This window comes from Myiozetetes cayanensis, unplaced genomic scaffold (assembly GCF_022539395.1).
Source record: "Myiozetetes cayanensis isolate MyiCay16 unplaced genomic scaffold, myiCay2020 scf20-37, whole genome shotgun sequence".
Lineage (NCBI taxonomy): Eukaryota > Metazoa > Chordata > Aves > Passeriformes > Tyrannidae > Myiozetetes > Myiozetetes cayanensis.
This window is the reverse complement of record NW_026087412.1, coordinates 16344308-16361374: the sequence shown is the minus strand read 5'-3', so window position 1 is coordinate 16361374 and position 17067 is coordinate 16344308. Positions and strand designations below refer to the sequence as shown.

The window sequence follows — 17067 nt, the reverse complement described above, 5'->3', positions numbered from 1 at the left end:
ATCTGTGCAGTTTCTTTTAGGGGAACAATTGAGTGTGATGCTCCTGCAGTTCCAAGCTGCCAGCACAGGGCAGCTGAGCACAGACTGATGGGCAGAGCAGCTCTTCTGTCTGCACTGAGGGACTGTCCCTGTGCCCTCAGAACTCAGAAGAGTTGACCTGCAGTGTAATGGAAATGCCAGGGATTTCCCACATCCACAACCACTCCTAATTGTGGCAGGTGCAACTGGGGGAACAAACAAAGAAATCTCTCAGCTGAGTCTATCCAATGGTCCCCTGAGGCAGCAAGAGCCAGAGCTCAGGGGAAGGAGCTGCAGGGAGGTCTGAGTGAGGAGAGCGAGCCTGAGAGTGGGGTGGCTGTGAGAGGTGTCCTGTTTGGCTGCAGCAGTCTGGTCTAAGTCAGCATTGACTTCTCCTCCTCAACAGATCCAAACACTCTGAGTAAGCAGCAAATGCCCAACAGCAGTTCCCAGTTTTTGCTCCTGGCATTCTCAGACAGGCGGGAGCTGCAGCTGCTGCACTTCTGGCTCTTCCTGGGCATCTCCCTGGCTGCCCTCCTGGGCAACGGCCTCATCCTCAGCGCCGTAGCCTGCGACCAGCACCTGCACACCCCCAGGGACTTCTTCCTGCTGCACCTCTCCCTCACAGACCTGGGCTGCATCTGCACCACTGTGCCCAAAGCCATGCACAACTCCCTCTGGGGCACCAGGGAGATCTCCTATGCAGGATGCACTGCCCAAGTGTTTCTGTTAATGTTTCTTATGTCAGTAGAGTTTTCCCTCCTCACCATCATGTGCTACGACCGCTACGTTGCCATCTGCAAACCCCTGCACTACGGGACCCTCCTGGGCAGCAGAGCTTGTGCCCACATGGCAGCAGCTGCCTGGGCCTCTGGGTTTCTCAATGCTCTGCTGCACACAGCCAATACATTTTCCCTGCCCCTGTGCCAGGGCAATGCCCTGGGCCAGTTCTTCTGTGAAATCCCACACATCCTCAAGCTCTCCTGCTCACACTCCAAACTCAGGGAACTTGGGCTTCTCTTGCTTTCTGTCTCTTTAGCACTTGGTTGTTTTCTTTTCATAGTTTACTCCTATGTGCAGATCTTCAGGGCTCTGCTGAGGATCCCCTCTGATGAGGGAAGGCACAAAGCCTTTTCCACGTGCCTCCCTCACCTGGCCGTGGTCTCCCTGTTTCTCAGTACTGCCACATTTGCCTACCTGAAGCCCCCTTCCATCTCCTCCCCATCCCTGGATCTGGCTCTGTCAGTTCTGTACTCAGTGGTGTCTCCAGCCCTGAACCCCCTCATCTACAACTTGAGGTACCAGGAGCTCAGGGATGCCATAAGGAAAATGATGACTGGATGCTTTTCAGGAGCAATAAAGTGCCTGTTTTCTGGTGTGTAGCATTCAGAAGGGGATTCCTTAATGGCCCAGGCTTCATTCTCAGATTTTTTGTGGAGATCTTCGGGTTCTTCTTGCAATAATTTTCTGTGCAATGAAATAATATTTTGTATCTTTCATCTTTATAGTGTCCATTGATGTAAAAATCTTGATTTGTGCTCTCAGTATTTAAAAAAAATAAAAGACCCTGCAGTGCCTTCTTTCCAGTGTCTAGGCAGTCTTTGCCCGCATTCTCCACCAAAATTGTTGTGGGTTTTCTCTGGGTCATTTTTTTTTTTAACCCCCTCTCTCAAAAGAGACTTGATTGGGGAGAATCATATCAGGATTTATTACTAGCAAGATAAAAAATTTTGCTCCCTTTGCTCCTGAGTTTCATCTGTCAGGGCTAGGCAAGCTTGGACGGTGACAACGAGGTCTTCAGGATGTAGGTTTGAATTAAATTCTCCTTCTCTTGGATGGATGGCGTTACAGGGCTAAGCAAGTTCCATCTACCCGGGTTTGAAATTAGAGTTGTCATTCTCCTTGGATGACTGCCGGAAGGCTGGTGAGCCCATCCTGACCATGGCCACATTTTATCCTATCTGCCCCTTCAGTTTTGACCTGTCTGACATGGGAGACCCTACCGGAGGCAAATACCACCCCTAGCACAGCTCGCAACCTCATAAGGGCATACAGGCCTCTCCCCACTGAAATAGTTTGGACAAGCCCTTCTCTTCCCACTTTTCCTTCACAGCTTCCTACACTCTAACCCAGGGACATTTCCTTGCCCTTAACACCTCTCCAAGATGCATTCCAGAACAAACCATTCCTTGGCAGAAGCCCCAGGCAAGCCAAGTTATCACATCCCACCCTCACTGTGACAATGCCCGAACAGGAGCGATCCCAACATACCCCTGGGCAGGGCAGGCACACATGTAAGGGGTCCCCATATCGACCCGGGGCTTGGGCACCTCCCATGGCCCCTGCCTGGCCCAAATCCCCCAAACCCCAGAGAAACCCACTACCCATCCCAACGTCACCCCTCCCCCCACCGTGCCACCGTGAGCCCCTCCTCGCACTGCCCACCCGCAGCCCCCCAAATAGGATAGCCCCGCCTGCCCCCACATCAGCCCGGGGAACCCCCAGGTCTGTCTGGCTTCCCCCTCTGCTCCTACCTGGCCTGACCGGGCCCTGCCCGGGGATTTCCCTGCCCCGCTAAACGGGACCATCCACCCGCCCTCCTGATGGTCTGGGGAACCCCCAGGTCCATCCAGCCCCCTCCCGGTTCCCACCTGGCCCAACCTGACCCAGCCTGGCCCGGCCCCGCGGCCCGGCCACCCCTCTGCATGGCCACTGTCCATCTGCCAACCACTCTGGCGCTCCACTGTCGGAACAGAGCTCCTGACGGCTTCTCCACGACATCGACTGCACAGATCGGCGTGGCAGCGTCCCCCGTGCATTCAGCTCGGGACGGGCACGGGAGCAGGAGCGGGTCCCTCACCACCCACCACCCAGCTGCAGGAGCACGCTGAGCGCATGGCACCCCACCCACCTGTCCGGTGGTACAATAATCTGGAAAATCAATCCCTTTAATTGCCCATTCTGGTCTTTGTGTTGCTTTTGAAGAGGGAATAACACTGTGATGGGGACATTCTTTAGACACTTGAGTGAAAGTAAAGACACGTCTGGGGCAAAGAGAGGGAATTCCAGGTCCACCCCTAAGTCCAACATGCTGCTCTAGTGACAAATGTGAATAAAACTTTCCATCAGAGCACCCTCAAGCCATTCCCTGAGGGGTTTTATATTTTGCAATTTTACAGTCAGATTTGTCTGCGTGATCCAGGATGGTGATCTTTGGTTTAGTATTTCTTGGGGTGCTGTGGAGGGGGTAGTGGGTACAGGGAACTCCACAATGATTAAGAAACTGTGAAGCCTGCACCATTCTGAGGTGTGTGAGGGTTTATGAGGACAGTGCCTTTATGAGGCTGCACTTTATGAGGTGGATGGGGTTTACGAGGAGAGAGACTTTATGACGAGAGACTCTTAGAAGCTTTATGGGCTTTATGAGGACAGCACCATTATGACATGTAAGGGTGTTGTGAAGACAGAGCTTTTATGATGACAGCTCTTTTATGAGGTGGATGGACTTTATGACACTGGAGCCTTATTGAGCTTTATGGCATTTTTGGTCATTGGCTTTATGATGAGAGCCCCATTGTGAGGTGTATGAGGTGCATGAGGACAGTGCTTTTATGACATTTTTGGTGTTTATGAGGACAGAGCCTTTATAACATTTATGAGAACATCTCCTTTATGATGACAGCCCCATGAGGAGGTTTATGGGCCTTATGAGAACAGTGGCCCTACGAAGCCTGCACCATTCTGAGGTGTATGAGTTTATGACAACAGTGCCTTTATGAAGGCTGCATCATTATAGGGTGTATGGGTTCTGTGAGGACAGAGACCTTCCGAGGCCATCCCCATTATGAGATGGAGAGGGTTTATGAGGACAGCACCATTATGACATGAAGGGTATTATGAAGACAGAGCTTTTATGATGACAGCCCTTTTATGAGGTGGATGGGCTTTATGAGGCCTGCACTGTCATGAGGCTTCAGCCATAGCTCCCACGTGATCCGACACCAGCACATCCACACTGGGACACGACCGTCCTCTTCCCCACCAGGCCTGGAAGGTTTTATTCACGCAGTTTCAAAGATGCCCAAAAACGGTGTTCTCCCTGGGAAAAGGGCTCATCTGTGGTGAGCACAGATTAGCCTTTGATCTGTTTCTGTTAAAAGAACAAGGGGTGTGTGGAATGTTCAGTTGATCAGGAACCGAATGCTGGGTAAGAATTTATAATGCTTCGACCTCCACTGAGGAGGCACAAACAACAAGGAGAGAGAGAAGTAACCACACTAAAAAATTGTTTTATGCAATACAACCACCAGAAGTGTTGGATGGATCAGGGGTTACTGACATCCTGGAGTCTTTTGGACTTACCAGATAGGGAAAATGGATAGCACCAACTGGAACAGGAGTTGTCGTTGGAATTGTGTTCCTAATTATTGGCATTTTTCTGATTAAATGCAGGATGAACCGTTTGCTGGTTTCCTTCTCTCCCTCTGTTCGCTGTATTCGTGTCACTGGCACTGAAGGAACTACATCGATATGCCCAGAAACAATGTTGAGTCATCGGGGTGGAGTGGAACCCACAGATAATACAGAAATGCCAAAAACTATGTTTCTGCATTGTTTCTGCCTGTCAGAAACTTCCTACCAAACCTTCTCTGTCAGCTCTCTGCCAGAAGTTCTCACCAGGACTTCCCACAGGACTTTTGCTGCCAAAAGATTCTGCCATTGTTTAAGGTTATCAAATCTCCTCGGACATCTGAACTGGCTACGTGCCAAGAAACCACCTACAACCTCCTTTGAACACTGTAAAAGTTGAGGATAAAGGTTGGAAAATCAGGGAAGAGGAAAGGGAGAGAGAACTGGTTGCCTCAGGAGTGTCTCCTCCCCTCCCCTCCCATTTCTCCACCACGGTGTGCTGCCTGCCTGCCACGGGAGACTGAGACTGTGCCAGCCTGGAGAGAACTGAGCCCCACCTGCTGCATGGGGAGTTCCCCTGACCATCTTTCCTGAGGGCCAGGGAACTGGAGCTGAACTAGGGCCTGGGACACCGCTCGTCCCTGAGCAGCAAAGCCACACTTCCTGCATTCCAGAGAACTAAAGCTGTCAGACCCCCTGCAGCTGAAGAGATAACACTGAAAAGTGGCAGGAACAGAGAAAAAAAAAAAGGCAGAAAACTGTTTCTCTCCCCCTCTCTCACCAGGATGGCAGAAAGGCAGTTTTTTGGTGTATCTTTCTCTGCTTCTAAAAAATAATCTTAGCATTTTCAAATATTTTTATTTTTTTCCTCTTTCTTTTTGCATCACTTAGCAATTAATAAAATCAGCTTTTAGTATCAACAGATAACTTGTGTGAGTTTCAATTTTGCTCAAGGGTATATTCGAATCTGAAGTTCTTTTTGCAGTATTTAAAGCAGATTGTAACACCTCCTCAACAAACACTCCTCCAGCTGTGACCCTTGTCTACTGGGAAACACAAAGGGATGTGTGGGGGTGTTTCACTGACAACCAGAAGAATTTTGGAGAGGGACCTTTACACACCCAGATCTTGAGGTGTCCACACATCTCTGCCTGGGTGTGGGTGTGAATTGACTGTGGTGTGAGTGTTGTTATTGCGTCCACAGATAGACTAAGAACAAAGATTCCACCCAGAAAAAAGGTGCCAGGGTAGGAAGCTCCATGTGTGCATAGAGTGCCACAAGTTGCTCACCCATTGCACAGATTAGTTAGAGGCTAAGGGCTTTTTTTCCTGGCTGGAACTTCATTGGTTTGGTGTCCCAAACCCCACGCTGAAATGGCCCGTCTAGGCCCCCAGATGGACTAAGAACGAAGATTCCTCCGAGACAAAAGGTGCTAGCTAAGGAAGCTCCGTGTGTACATGGAGTGCCAAAGGTGGCTCACCCATTGCACAGCAGAGTTGAAGGCTAAGGGTTTTTTTTTCCTTCCTTTAATCCATTGGTTTTGGGTCCAAACCCCCACGCTTAAATGGCCCCAATAAGTTCAGAAAAGGAATTAGAACGAAGATTCATCCAAGAAAAAAGGTGACAGTGCAGGAAGTTCCATGTGTGCATGGAGTGCCAAGGGTGCCTCACCAACTGCACAGGACAGTTGGCGGCTAAGGGCTTTTTTTCTTAGCTAGAACTTAATTGGTTTGATGTTTGAAGTCACGCGCTGAAATGACGCGTCTTGGTCCCCAGATGGACTAAGACCGAAGATTCATCCTAGAAAAAAGTTGCAAGTGCAGAAAGCTCCATGAGCGTATAGACTGCCCAGGGTGGCTCATCAAATGCACAGGAGAGTTGGAGGCTAAGGGCTTTCTTTCCTACCTGGAAATTCATTGGTTTGGTGTCCAAAGCCCAACGCTGAAATGGCCCGTCTGGGTCCCCAGATGGACTAAGAACGAAGATTCCTCCCACGCAAAAGTTGCCAGGGCAGAAAGCTTCATGTGTACATGGAGTGCCAAGAGTGGCTCAGCAATTCCACAGTAGAGTTGGAGGCAAAGGCCTTCTTTTCCTGGTTGGAACTTCATTGGTTTGGTGTCTGAAGCCCCGAGCTTAAATGGCCTGTCTGGGTTCCCAGATGGATTAAGAACAAAGATTCCACCCAGAAAAGTGGTGCCAGGGTAGGAAGCTCCATGTGTGCATGGAGTGCCACAAGTGGTTCACCCATTTCACAGCAGAGTTAGAGGCTAAAGGCTTTTTTTCCTGGCTGGAACTTGATTGGTTTGGTGTCTGAAGCCCCACACTGAAATGGTCCGTCTTCGTCTCCAGTTGGACTAAGAACGAAGATTCCACCCAGACAAAAACTGCCAGCACAGAAAGCTCTATGTGTGCATGGAGTGCCAAGAGTGGCTCACCCATTGTGCAGTAAAGATAGAGCCTAAGGCCTTTATTTCCTGGTTAGAACTTCATTGGTTTGGTGTCCAAAGCCCCGCGCTGAAATGGACCGTCTGGGTCCTCTGATTGACTGAAAACAAAGATTCCTCCCATACAAGAGGTGCCAGCGCAGGAAGTTCCATGTGTGCCTGGAGAGCCAAGGGTGGGTCACCAACTGCACAGGGGAGTTGGAGGCTAAAGCGTTTTTTTCCTCGATGGAACTTAATTCGTTTGGTGTCCAAAGCCCCGCCCTGAAATGGCCCGTCTGGGTCCCGAGATGGACTAACAATGAAGATTCCACCCAGACAAAAGCTTTCAGGACAGAAAGCTGCATGTGTGCATGGAGTGCCAATATTGACTCCCCCATTACATCGGAGAGTTGGAGGTTAAGGGGGTTTTTTCCTGGCTAGATCTTCACTGGTTTGGTGTCCGAAGCCCTGCACTCTAATGGCCCATCTGGGTGCCCAGATGGACTAAGAACGAAGATTCCTCCCAGACAAAAGGTGCTAGCTAAGGAAGCTCCATGTGTACATGGAGTGCCAAGGGTGGCTCACCCATTGCACAGCAGAGTTGAAGGCTAAGAGTTTTTTTTTCCTTCCTTTAACTTCATTGGTTTGGTGTCCAAAGCCCCGACCTTAAATGGCCTGTCTGGGCCCCACATGGGCTACGAACGAAGATTCCTCCCACACAAAAGTTGCCAGCACAGAAAGCTTCATGTGTGCATGGAGTGCCAAGAGTGGCTCAGCAATTCCACAGTAGAGTTGGAGGCAAAGGCCTTTTTTTCCTGGATGGAACTTCATTCGTTTGGTATCTGAAGCCCTGCGCTCAAATGTTCCGTCTGGGCCCCACAAGGGTTGAGAACAAAGATTCCTCCCAGACAAAAGGTGCCAGCGCAGGAAGCTCCATGTGTGCATGGAGTGTCAAGGGTTGCTCACCCATTGCATAGGAGACTTGGAGGTTAAGGGGTTTTTTTCATGGCTGGAACTTCTCTGACTTGGTGTTTGTATCCCCGCTCTAAAATGGCCAGTCTAGGTTACCAGATGGATTAAGAACGAAGATTCCTTCTACACAAAAGGTGCCAGCGCAGGAAGTTCCATGTGTGCATGGAGTGCCAAGGGTGGTTCACCCATTGCACAGGGCAGTTGGACGCTGAGAGCTTTTTTTCCTGGCTGGAACTTCATTGGTTTGGTGTCTGAAGCCCCGAGCTTAAATGGCTTGTCTTGGTCCCCACTTGGACTAAGAAAGAAGATGCCACCCGGACAAAAGGTGCTAGCGCAGGAAGCTCCATGTGTGCATGGATGCCAAGGGTGCCTCACCAACTGCACAAGAGATTTGGAGGCTAAAGTCTTTTTTTTCCTGGATGGAACTTCATTTGTTTGGTGTCCAAAGCCCCGCGTTCAAATGGCCCGTCTGGGCCGCTCATGGGTAGAGAACAAAGATTCCACCCAGACAAAAGGTGCCAGCGTAGGAAGCTCCATGTGTGCATGGAGTGGCACAAGTGGCTCACCCATTTCACAGCAGAGTTGGAGGCCCTAGGCTTTTTTTCCTGGCTGGAACTTCATTGGTTTGGTGTCCCAAGCCCCACGCTGAAATGGCTTGTCTTGGTCCCCACTTGGGCTAAGAACGAAGACTCCTCCCATACGAAAGGTGCCAGTGCAGACAGTTCCATGTGTGCATGGAGTGCCAAGGGTGGTTCACCCATTGCACAGGGCAGTTGGACGCTAAGGGCTTTTTTTCCTGGCTGGAATGTTGTCGGTTTGAGGTTTCAAGTCACACGCTGAAATGACGCGTCTGCGTCCCCAGATGGATTAAGAACGAAGATTCATCCTTGAAAAAAGCTGCAAGTGCGGAAAACTCCGTTAGTGTATAGAGTGCCAAGGGTGACTAATCAAATGCACAGGAGAGTTGGAGACTAAGGGCTTTCTTTCCTACCTGGAAATTCATTGGTTGGTGTCCGAAGCCCAACGCTGAAATGGCCCATCCAGGTTCCCAGAAGAATTAAGAACAAAGATTCCACCAAGACAAGAGGTGCCATCATAGGAAGCTCCATGTGTGCATGGAGTGCCACAAGTGGCTCACCCATTTCACAGCAGAGTTGGAGGCTAAGGGCTTTCTTTCCTGGTTGGAAATTCATTGGTGTGGTGTCCGAAGCCCAACGCTGAAATGGCCCGTCTGGGTCCCTAGATAGACTAAGAACGAAGATTCCTCCCACACAAAATTTGCCAGCGCAGAAAACTTCATGTGTACATGGAGTTTCAAGAGTGGTTCAGCAATTCCACAGTAGAGTTTGAGGTTAAGGCCTTTTTTTCCTGCTTGGAACTTCATTGGTTTGGTGTCTGAAGCCCCGAGCATAAATGGTCTGTCTGGGTTGCCAGATGGATTAAGAACGAAGATTCCTCCCATACAAAAGGTGCCAGCGCAGGAAGTTCCATGTGTGCATGGAGTGCCAAGAGTGCCTCACCAACTGCACAGGAGACTTGGAGGCTAAGGCCTTTTTTTCCTGGATGGAACTTCATTGGTTTGGTGTCCAAAGCCCCGTGCTGAAATGGCCCGTCTGGACCACACATTTATTGAGAACAAAGATTCCTCCAAGACAAGAGGTGCCAGCATAGGAAGTTCCATGTGTGCATGGAGTGCCACAAGTGGCTCACCGATTTCACAGCAGAGTTGGAGGCTAAAGGCTTTTTTTCCTGGATGGAACTTCATTGGTTTGGTGTCCTAAGCTCCACGCTGAAATGACTTGTCTTGGTCCATAGATGGACTAAGAACGAAGATTCCACCCAGACAAAAGGTGCCAGCGCAGGAAGTTCCATGTGTGCATGGAGTGCCAAGGGTGCCTCATCAACTGCACAGGAGACTTGGAGGCTAAGGCCTTTTTTTCCTGGATGGAACTTAATTCGTTTGGTCTCCAAAGCCCCACGCTGAAATGGCCTGTCTGGGCCCCACATGGGTTGAGAACAAAGATTCCTCTCAGACAAAAGGTGCCAGCGCAGGAAGTTCCATGTGTGCATGGAGTGTCAAGGGTTATTCACCCATTGCATAGGAGACTTGGAGGTTAAGGACTTTTTTCATGGCTGGAACTTCTCTGACTTGGTGTTTGTATCCTCGCGCTGAAATGGTCAGTCTAGGTCCCCAGATGGATTAAGAACGAAGATTCCTTCTATACAAAAGGAGACAACGCAGGAAGTTCCATGTGTGCATGGAGTGCCAAGGGTGGTTCACCCATTGCACAGGGCAGTTGGACGCTAAGGGCATTTTTTCCTGGCTGGAACTTCATTGGTTTGGTGTCTGAAGCCTCGAGCTTAAATGGCTTGTCTTGGTCCCCAGTTGGACTAAGAAAGAAGATGCCACCCAGATAAAAGGTGCCAGCGCAGGAAGCTCCATGTGTGCATGGAGTGCCAAGGGTGCCTCACCAACTGCACAGGTGATTTGGAGGCTAAGGACTTTTTTTTCCTGGATGGAACTTCATTGGTTTGGTGTCCAAAGCCCCGACCTTAAATGGCCAGTCTGGGTCCCCAGATGGATTAAGAACAAAGATTCCTCCCACACAAAAGTTGCCAGCACAGAAAGCTTCATGTGTACACGGAGTGTCAAGAGTGGCTCAGCAATTCCACAGTAGAGTTGGAGGCTAAGGTCTTTTTTTCCTGGTTGGAACTTCATTGGTTTGGTGTCTGAAGCCCCGAGTTTAAATGGCCTGTCTGGGTTCCCAGATGGACTAAGAACAAAGATTCCTCCAAGACAAGAGGTGCCAGCGTAGGAAGCTCCATGTGTTCATGGAGTGCCACAAGTGGCTCACCCATTTCACAGCAGAGTTGGAGGCTAAAGGCTTTTTTTCCTGGATGGAACTTCATTGGTTTGGTGTCCCAAACCCCAGGCAAAAAAGGCTTGTCTTGGTCCCCAGTTGGACTAAGAACTAAGATTCCACCCATAAAAAAGGTGCCAGCGCAGGAAGTTCCATGTGTTCATGGAGTGCCAAGGGTGGTTCACCCATTGCACAGGGCAGTTGGACGCTAAGGGCTTTTTTTCCTGACTGGAAATTCGTCGGTTTGAGGTTTCAAGTCACGCGCTGAAATGACGCGTCTGGGTCCCCAGATGGACTAAGAAGAAAGATTCATCCTAGAAAAAAGCCGCAAGTGCAGAAAGCTCCGTGAGTGTATAGAGTGCCAAGGGTGGCTCATCAAATGCACAGGAGAGTTCGAGGCTAAGGGCTTTCTTTCCTACCTGGAAATTCATTGGTTTGGTGTCCGAAGCCCAACACTGAAATGGCCCATCTGGGTCCCCAGATGGACTAAGAACGAAGATTCCTCCCCCACAAAAGTTGCCAGGGCAGAAAGCTTCATGTGTACATGGGTGCCAAGAGTGGCTCAGCAATTCCACAGTAGAGTTGGAGGCTAAGGCCTTTTTTTCCTGGTTGGAACTTCATTGGTTTAGTGTCCCAAGCCGCGAGTTTAAATGGCCTGTCTGTGTTCCCAGATGGATTAAGAACAAAGATTCCACCCAGACAAGAGGTGCCAGGGTAGGAAGCTCCATGTGTGCATGGAGTGCCACAAGTGGCTCACCCATTTCACAGCAGAGTTGGAGGCTAAAGGCTTTCTTTCCTGGCTGGAACTTCATTGGTTTGGTGTCTGAAGCCCCACGCTGTAATGGCCCGTCTGGGTCCCCAGATGGACTAAGAACCAAGATTCCACCCAGACAAAGGTGCCAGCGCAGGAAGTTCCATGTGTGCATGGAGTGCCAAGGGTGCCTCACCAACTGCACAGGAGACTTGGAGGCTAAGGCCTTTTTTTCCTTGATGGAACTTAATTTGTTTGGTGTCCAAAGCCCCGCGCTGAAAAGGCCCGTCTGGGCCCCACATGGGTTGAGAACAAAGATTCCTCCTAGACAAAAGGTGCCAGTGCTGGAAGCTCCATGTGTGCATGGAGTGTCAAGGGTTGCTCACCCATTGCATAGGAGACTTGGAGGTTAAGGGGTTTTTTTCATGGCTGGAACTTCTCTGACTTGGTGTTTGTAGCCCCACACTGAAATGGCCAGTCTGGGTCCTCAGATGGACTAATAAAGAAGATTCATTCCAGACAAAGGGGACCAGCGCAGGAAGCTCCTTGTGTGCATGGAGTGCCAAGGGTGGCTAACCAACTTCACAGGAGAGTTAGAGGCTAAGGCCTTTTTTTTCCTGCCTGGAACTTCATTGGTTTGGTGTCAGAATCCCCATGCTGAAATGGCCCGTCTGGGTCTTCAGATGGACTAAGAACCAATGTTCCTCCCACACAAAGGTGGCAGCTCAGGAAGCTCCTTGCATGCATGGAGTGGTAAGGGTGACTCACCCATTGCACAGCAGCGTTTGAGGCTAAGGGCTTTTTATCCTGCCTGGAATTTCATTGGTTTGGTGTCCAAAGCCCCACGATGAATTGGCCCATCTGGTTTCTTTGATGGACTGAAAAAACAAAGATTCCTCCCACAGAAAAAGTGCCACTGCAGAAAGTTTTATGTGTGCACGGAGTGCCAAGGGTGGCTCACCAACTACACAGGAGAGTTGGAGGCTAAGACGTTTCTTTCCTGGATGGAACTTAATTCGTGTGATTTCCCAAGTCCTGCCCTGAAATGGCCCGTCTGGTCCCCAGATGGACTAAGAAAGAAGATTCCACCCAGACAAAAATACTAGTGGAGGAAGCTCCACGTGTGCATGGAGTGCCAAGGGTGCCTCACCAACTGCACAGGACAGTTGGAGGCTAAGGGCTTTTTTTCCTGGCTGGAATTTCATTGGTTTGATGTTTGTAGTCACGTGCTGAAATGACACGTCTGGGTCCCCAGATGGACTAAGAATGAAGATTCATCCTAGAAAAAAGTCGCAAGTGCAGAAAGCTCCATAAGTGCATAGAGTGACAGGACTGGCTCATCAAATGCACAGGAGAGTTGGAGGCTAAGGGCTTTCTTTCCTACCTGAAAATTCATTGGTTTGGGGTCCGAAGCCCAACGCTGAAATGGCCCATCTGGGTCCCCAGATGGACTAAGAACGAAGATTCCTCCCACACAAAAGGTGCCACCTCAGAAAACTCTGTGTGTGCATGGAGTGCCAAGAGTGGCTCACCCATTGTGTAGTAGAGATAGAGGCTAAGGGCTTTTTTTTCCTGGTTGGAACTTCATTGGTTTGGTGTCCAAAGCCCCATGCTGAAATAGCCCGTCTGGGCCCCACATGGGCTAAGAACGAAAATTCCTCCCAGACAAAAATTGGCAGCGCAGGAAGCTCCATGTGTGCATGGAGTGTCAAGGGTTGCTCACCCATTGCATAGGAGACTTGGAGGTTAAGGGGTTTTTTTCAGGTTGGAACTTCTCTGACTTGGTGTTTGTAGCCCCGCGCTGAAATGGCCAGTCTAGGTCCCCAGATGGATTAAGAAAGAAGATTCATCCCAGACAAAAGGGGCCAGCGCAGGAAGCTCCATGTGTGCATGGAGTGCCAAGGGTGGCTCACCTATTGCACAGATCAGTTGGACGTTAAAGGTCTTTTTTTCCTGGTTGGAACTTTATTGGTTTGGTGTCTGAAGTCGCACGCTGAAGTGACCCGTCTGAGTCCCAAGATGGACTAAGAACGAAGATTTTCCCAGTCAAAAGGTACCACCGCAGGAAACTACATATGTGCATGGAATGCCAGGGTTAACTCGGAACAACAGTTATTTTATGTCGGATGCCCAACGCTAAAATGGCCCGTCTGGTTCCGCGCATGGTCTAAGAACCAAGATTCCTCCCAGACAAAAGTTGCCAGCGCACAAAGCTCCATGTATGTATAAAGAGCCAAGGGTGACTCACCGATTGCACAGCAGAGTTGGAGACTAAAGGCTTTTTTCCCTGGTTGGAACTTCATTGGTTTGGTGTCCGAAGCCTCACACTGAAATTGTCCGTCTTTGTCACCAGAAGGATTAAGAATAAACATTCTTCCTAGACAAATGGTGCCAGCACAGGAAACTCCATGTGTACATGGAGTGCCAAGGATGACTCACTGATTGCACAGCGCAGTTGGAGGCCAAGAGCTTTTTTTCATGCCTGGAACTTCATTGCTTTGGTGTCTGAAGCCACGCGCTGAAATGGCCCGTCTGGGTCTGCTGATGGTCTAAGAATGAAGGTTCCTCCCAGACAAAAGATGCCAGTGCACGAAGCTCCATGTGTGCATGGAGTATAAAGGGTGGCTCACCCATTGCACAGCAGAGTTGGAAGCAAAGGGCTTTTTTTCCTGGCTGGAACTTCATCGGTTTGGTGTCCGAAGTACCGCGCTGAAATGGCCCGTCTGGGTCCGGTGATGGTATAAGAACCAAGATTCGTCCCAGAAAAAATGTACCAGCACAGGAAGCTCCATGTGTCCATGGAGGTGCCAAGTGTGGCTTACCATTAGCCCAGCAGAGTTGGAGGCCAAAGGTTTTTTTTTCCAGTGGAACTTCATTGGTTTGTTGTTTGAAGCCCGTCACTGAAACGGACCGCCTGGTTCCCCAGAATGTTTAAGAACGCAGATTCCCTTCAGACAAAAGGGAACAGCACAGGTAGCCCCATGTATGCATAGAGAGCCAAGGGTGGCTCACCCATTGCACAGCAGAGTTGGATACTAAAGGCTTTTTTTCCTGACCGGATCTTCATTGGTGTCGTGCCAGCGCACAAAGCTCCATGTATGCATAGAGAGCCAAGGATGACTCACCCATTGCTCAGTAGAGTTTGAAGGTAAGGGTTTTGTTGGGGAGCCCAGCTGGTTCTGGGCTCTCAGTAAACTGAGACATTGAAGATGGAACTTTTTACACCTGGCAGAGGGTTAACCACGGACAGTAGGACTGTGACACTTTTTACACCTGGCAGAGGGTTAACCACGGACAGTAGGACTGTGACACAGTGGGTTTCCTGTGAGGAATGTCAGCCTATTGTGTTAGGACATGTGGCTGTATGTCCAATCATGAGTTGTTATGACAGTGGTAAACCAATGCTGTGTGTACATGTGTCACCCCAGAACTGTATAAAGGTAGCTGTACTGTTGCAATAAAAAAGCTGCTGGTATCCTGAAACCCGTCACCTCCCCGCCTCGACCGCGACATATGGTGAACCCCCGACGTGATTGCGAAGGAAGATAGAAGAGAACTCGACGACAAGAAGCGAACGAAGAATCGCTCGGGCGGGATCTCGAGAAGCTGTTACCCGGAGGGATCGGACGGCCGCTGACCCCCCCGTTCCGCTTTCACCGCTTCTCAGCCCGAGAGATCGCATGCCGCTGAGCTGCCTTTTGCTGCTGCTGAGAACTTTCTCGCTGCTACTGAGACTTTTTCACGGCTACGTAAGTTACTGAGCGGTCCGTTATCAACCCTCCTGCCGCGCTGCCCCGTTCTACCTCGGAGCATTCGTAATCTCGCTCCGCTCCCAGCCTTCCCGCAGGGCTGCCCCGCTCTCCCCCCCGGAGCGCTCGTTATCTCGCTCCGCGTTCCAGCTGCAGCCCTACGGACACTGCGTGGCTGCGTGCGCAACCTGCGTAGCCCTCGCTCCTGACATCCCAGCTCCGTGCAGGGCCTCAGCCCGCTCCGTGCCCGGTTCGCGTCCCTCTGCTATCCCCAAACGTGCCCTGACTGTGCGTGGAGCAGCTGAGACCGCACCCCAAACATGCCCTGACTCAGCAGTGCTCTTTGTTCCGAGCGACCCTGCCTTCGTTACTCTCGCAGCTGTGGGGCAGACAAATTCCTGTTTGTCGCACTCCCCCCCACTTGGCTCGGACTCTTGCGAAATCTCGGTATCCCGGCAACTGCCTTTTATCAGCAGTCGGCTGCTAAAGCAACATTCCAGCTACTGTTCGTCTTCGCTGTATTATTACTCTGCTTGTAACTTACATTAGTACCTCTTGAAGCAATCTAAAAGGTTTTCACGTCCTGAACAAGGACGGAGAGAGACAGCTCCGAGAGAGCTGTTGGAGGCGGGAACTCCGGTGTAGTTTTAAAAGCGACAAAAAAGTCGCAGGGGGCCGGCCCAGATCTTTTGGAGACACCTGTCTAGAACAGGTGAACCACCGGAGTATAATAGGTTCCATGTTACCTAAAGAGGATGACTCTGTCGTCCCGAGTGGCAGTTACTGCTAAAGAGAGACATGGAATCAAGCTAAATGCCCTGCTCCTGCAACAATGCTAATTTGGAGCAGAGATCAAGGATACCAGGACTTCTAAAGTTGCTTTCAGGGGAGTCATGGAATTATTAACTTCCTGACACCTGCTTTTTGAAGCACTGAAAGACTTTAAGAAGTCAAAAACTAAAAAAAAATATAGAAAAAATAAAAAAAAAAAAAAGAGAGAAAAGAGAAAAAACAAAAAAAAATGGTTAAAAAAAAAAGGGGTGGGGGGGAAGGATACTTGTCTGTTCAGCTAGCTTTTGAAGAGCAATATTCTTGTTCTCCAACAGTCTGCTTTCTACCTACCTGTGGCACATGCACAAGCTACATGGACAACTCATTTATGGACATTCAGCACTGAGAAGAAGGAGTACCATTCTTGTGGACTGATGAAAGAAGGACTGGTTGATTCTTTGCCTATGTGTGTAATTGTATTGTATTATTGATATTGCCATGTCGCTAGTGCAAGGGCCCTGTATTAGCTGATGTTGGCATTTTCTATAATACAAAAGAGGGGGAATTGTTGGGGAGCCCAGCTGGTTCTGGGCTCTCAGTAAACTGAGACATTGAAGATGGAACTTTTTACACCTGGCAGAGGGTTAACCACGGACAGTAGGACTGTGACACAGTGGGTTTCCTGTGAGGAATGTCAGCCTATTGTGTTAGGACATGTGGCTGTATGTCCAATCATGAGTTGTTATGACAGTGGTAAACCAATGCTGTGTGTACATGTGTCACCCCAGAACTGTATAAAGGTAGCTGTACTGTTGCAATAAAAAAGCTGCTGGTATCCTGAAACCCATGTCGCCTCCCCGCCTCGACCGCGACAGGGTTTTTTTTCCTAACTGGAACTTTATTGGTTTGGTGTCCGAAGCCACGTGCTGAAATGGCCCGTCTGGGTCCGCTGATGGTATAAGAACCAAGAGTCCTCTCAGACAAAAGGCTCTAGCGCAGGAAGCTGCATCTGTGCATGTAGTACCAAGGGTAGCTCACCCACTGCACAGCAGACTTGGAGTCTAAAGGCTTTTTTTCCCCACTGGAACTTCATTGGTTTGTTATCTGACTG

At 49.9% G+C, this 17067-nt stretch overlaps 1 protein-coding gene and 1 long non-coding RNA gene across 2 annotated transcripts; both read left to right on the top strand.

Moving 5' to 3' along the window:
• The first annotated feature begins 450 nt into the window (after positions 1-450).
• On the top strand, positions 451-1401 carry LOC126641304 (olfactory receptor 14J1-like). Its single transcript, XM_050317833.1, has one exon. It carries the CDS (start codon positions 451-453, stop codon positions 1399-1401), a length of 951 nt encoding a protein of 316 aa, XP_050173790.1.
• Positions 1402-14965: 13564 nt separating this feature from the next.
• On the top strand, positions 14966-16803 carry LOC126641040 (uncharacterized). The gene is made up of 2 exons (XR_007629192.1): positions 14966-15185; positions 16292-16803. It is a non-coding gene; the product is annotated as an uncharacterized LOC126641040 (long non-coding RNA).
• Positions 16804-17067: the final 264 nt, after the last annotated feature.

What these genes read in the sequence shown, in the direction of transcription:
- LOC126641304 (XM_050317833.1), top strand. Translation starts at nt 451, where the DNA reads ATGCCCAACAGCAGTTCCCAGTTTTTGCTCCTGGCATTCTCAGACAGG.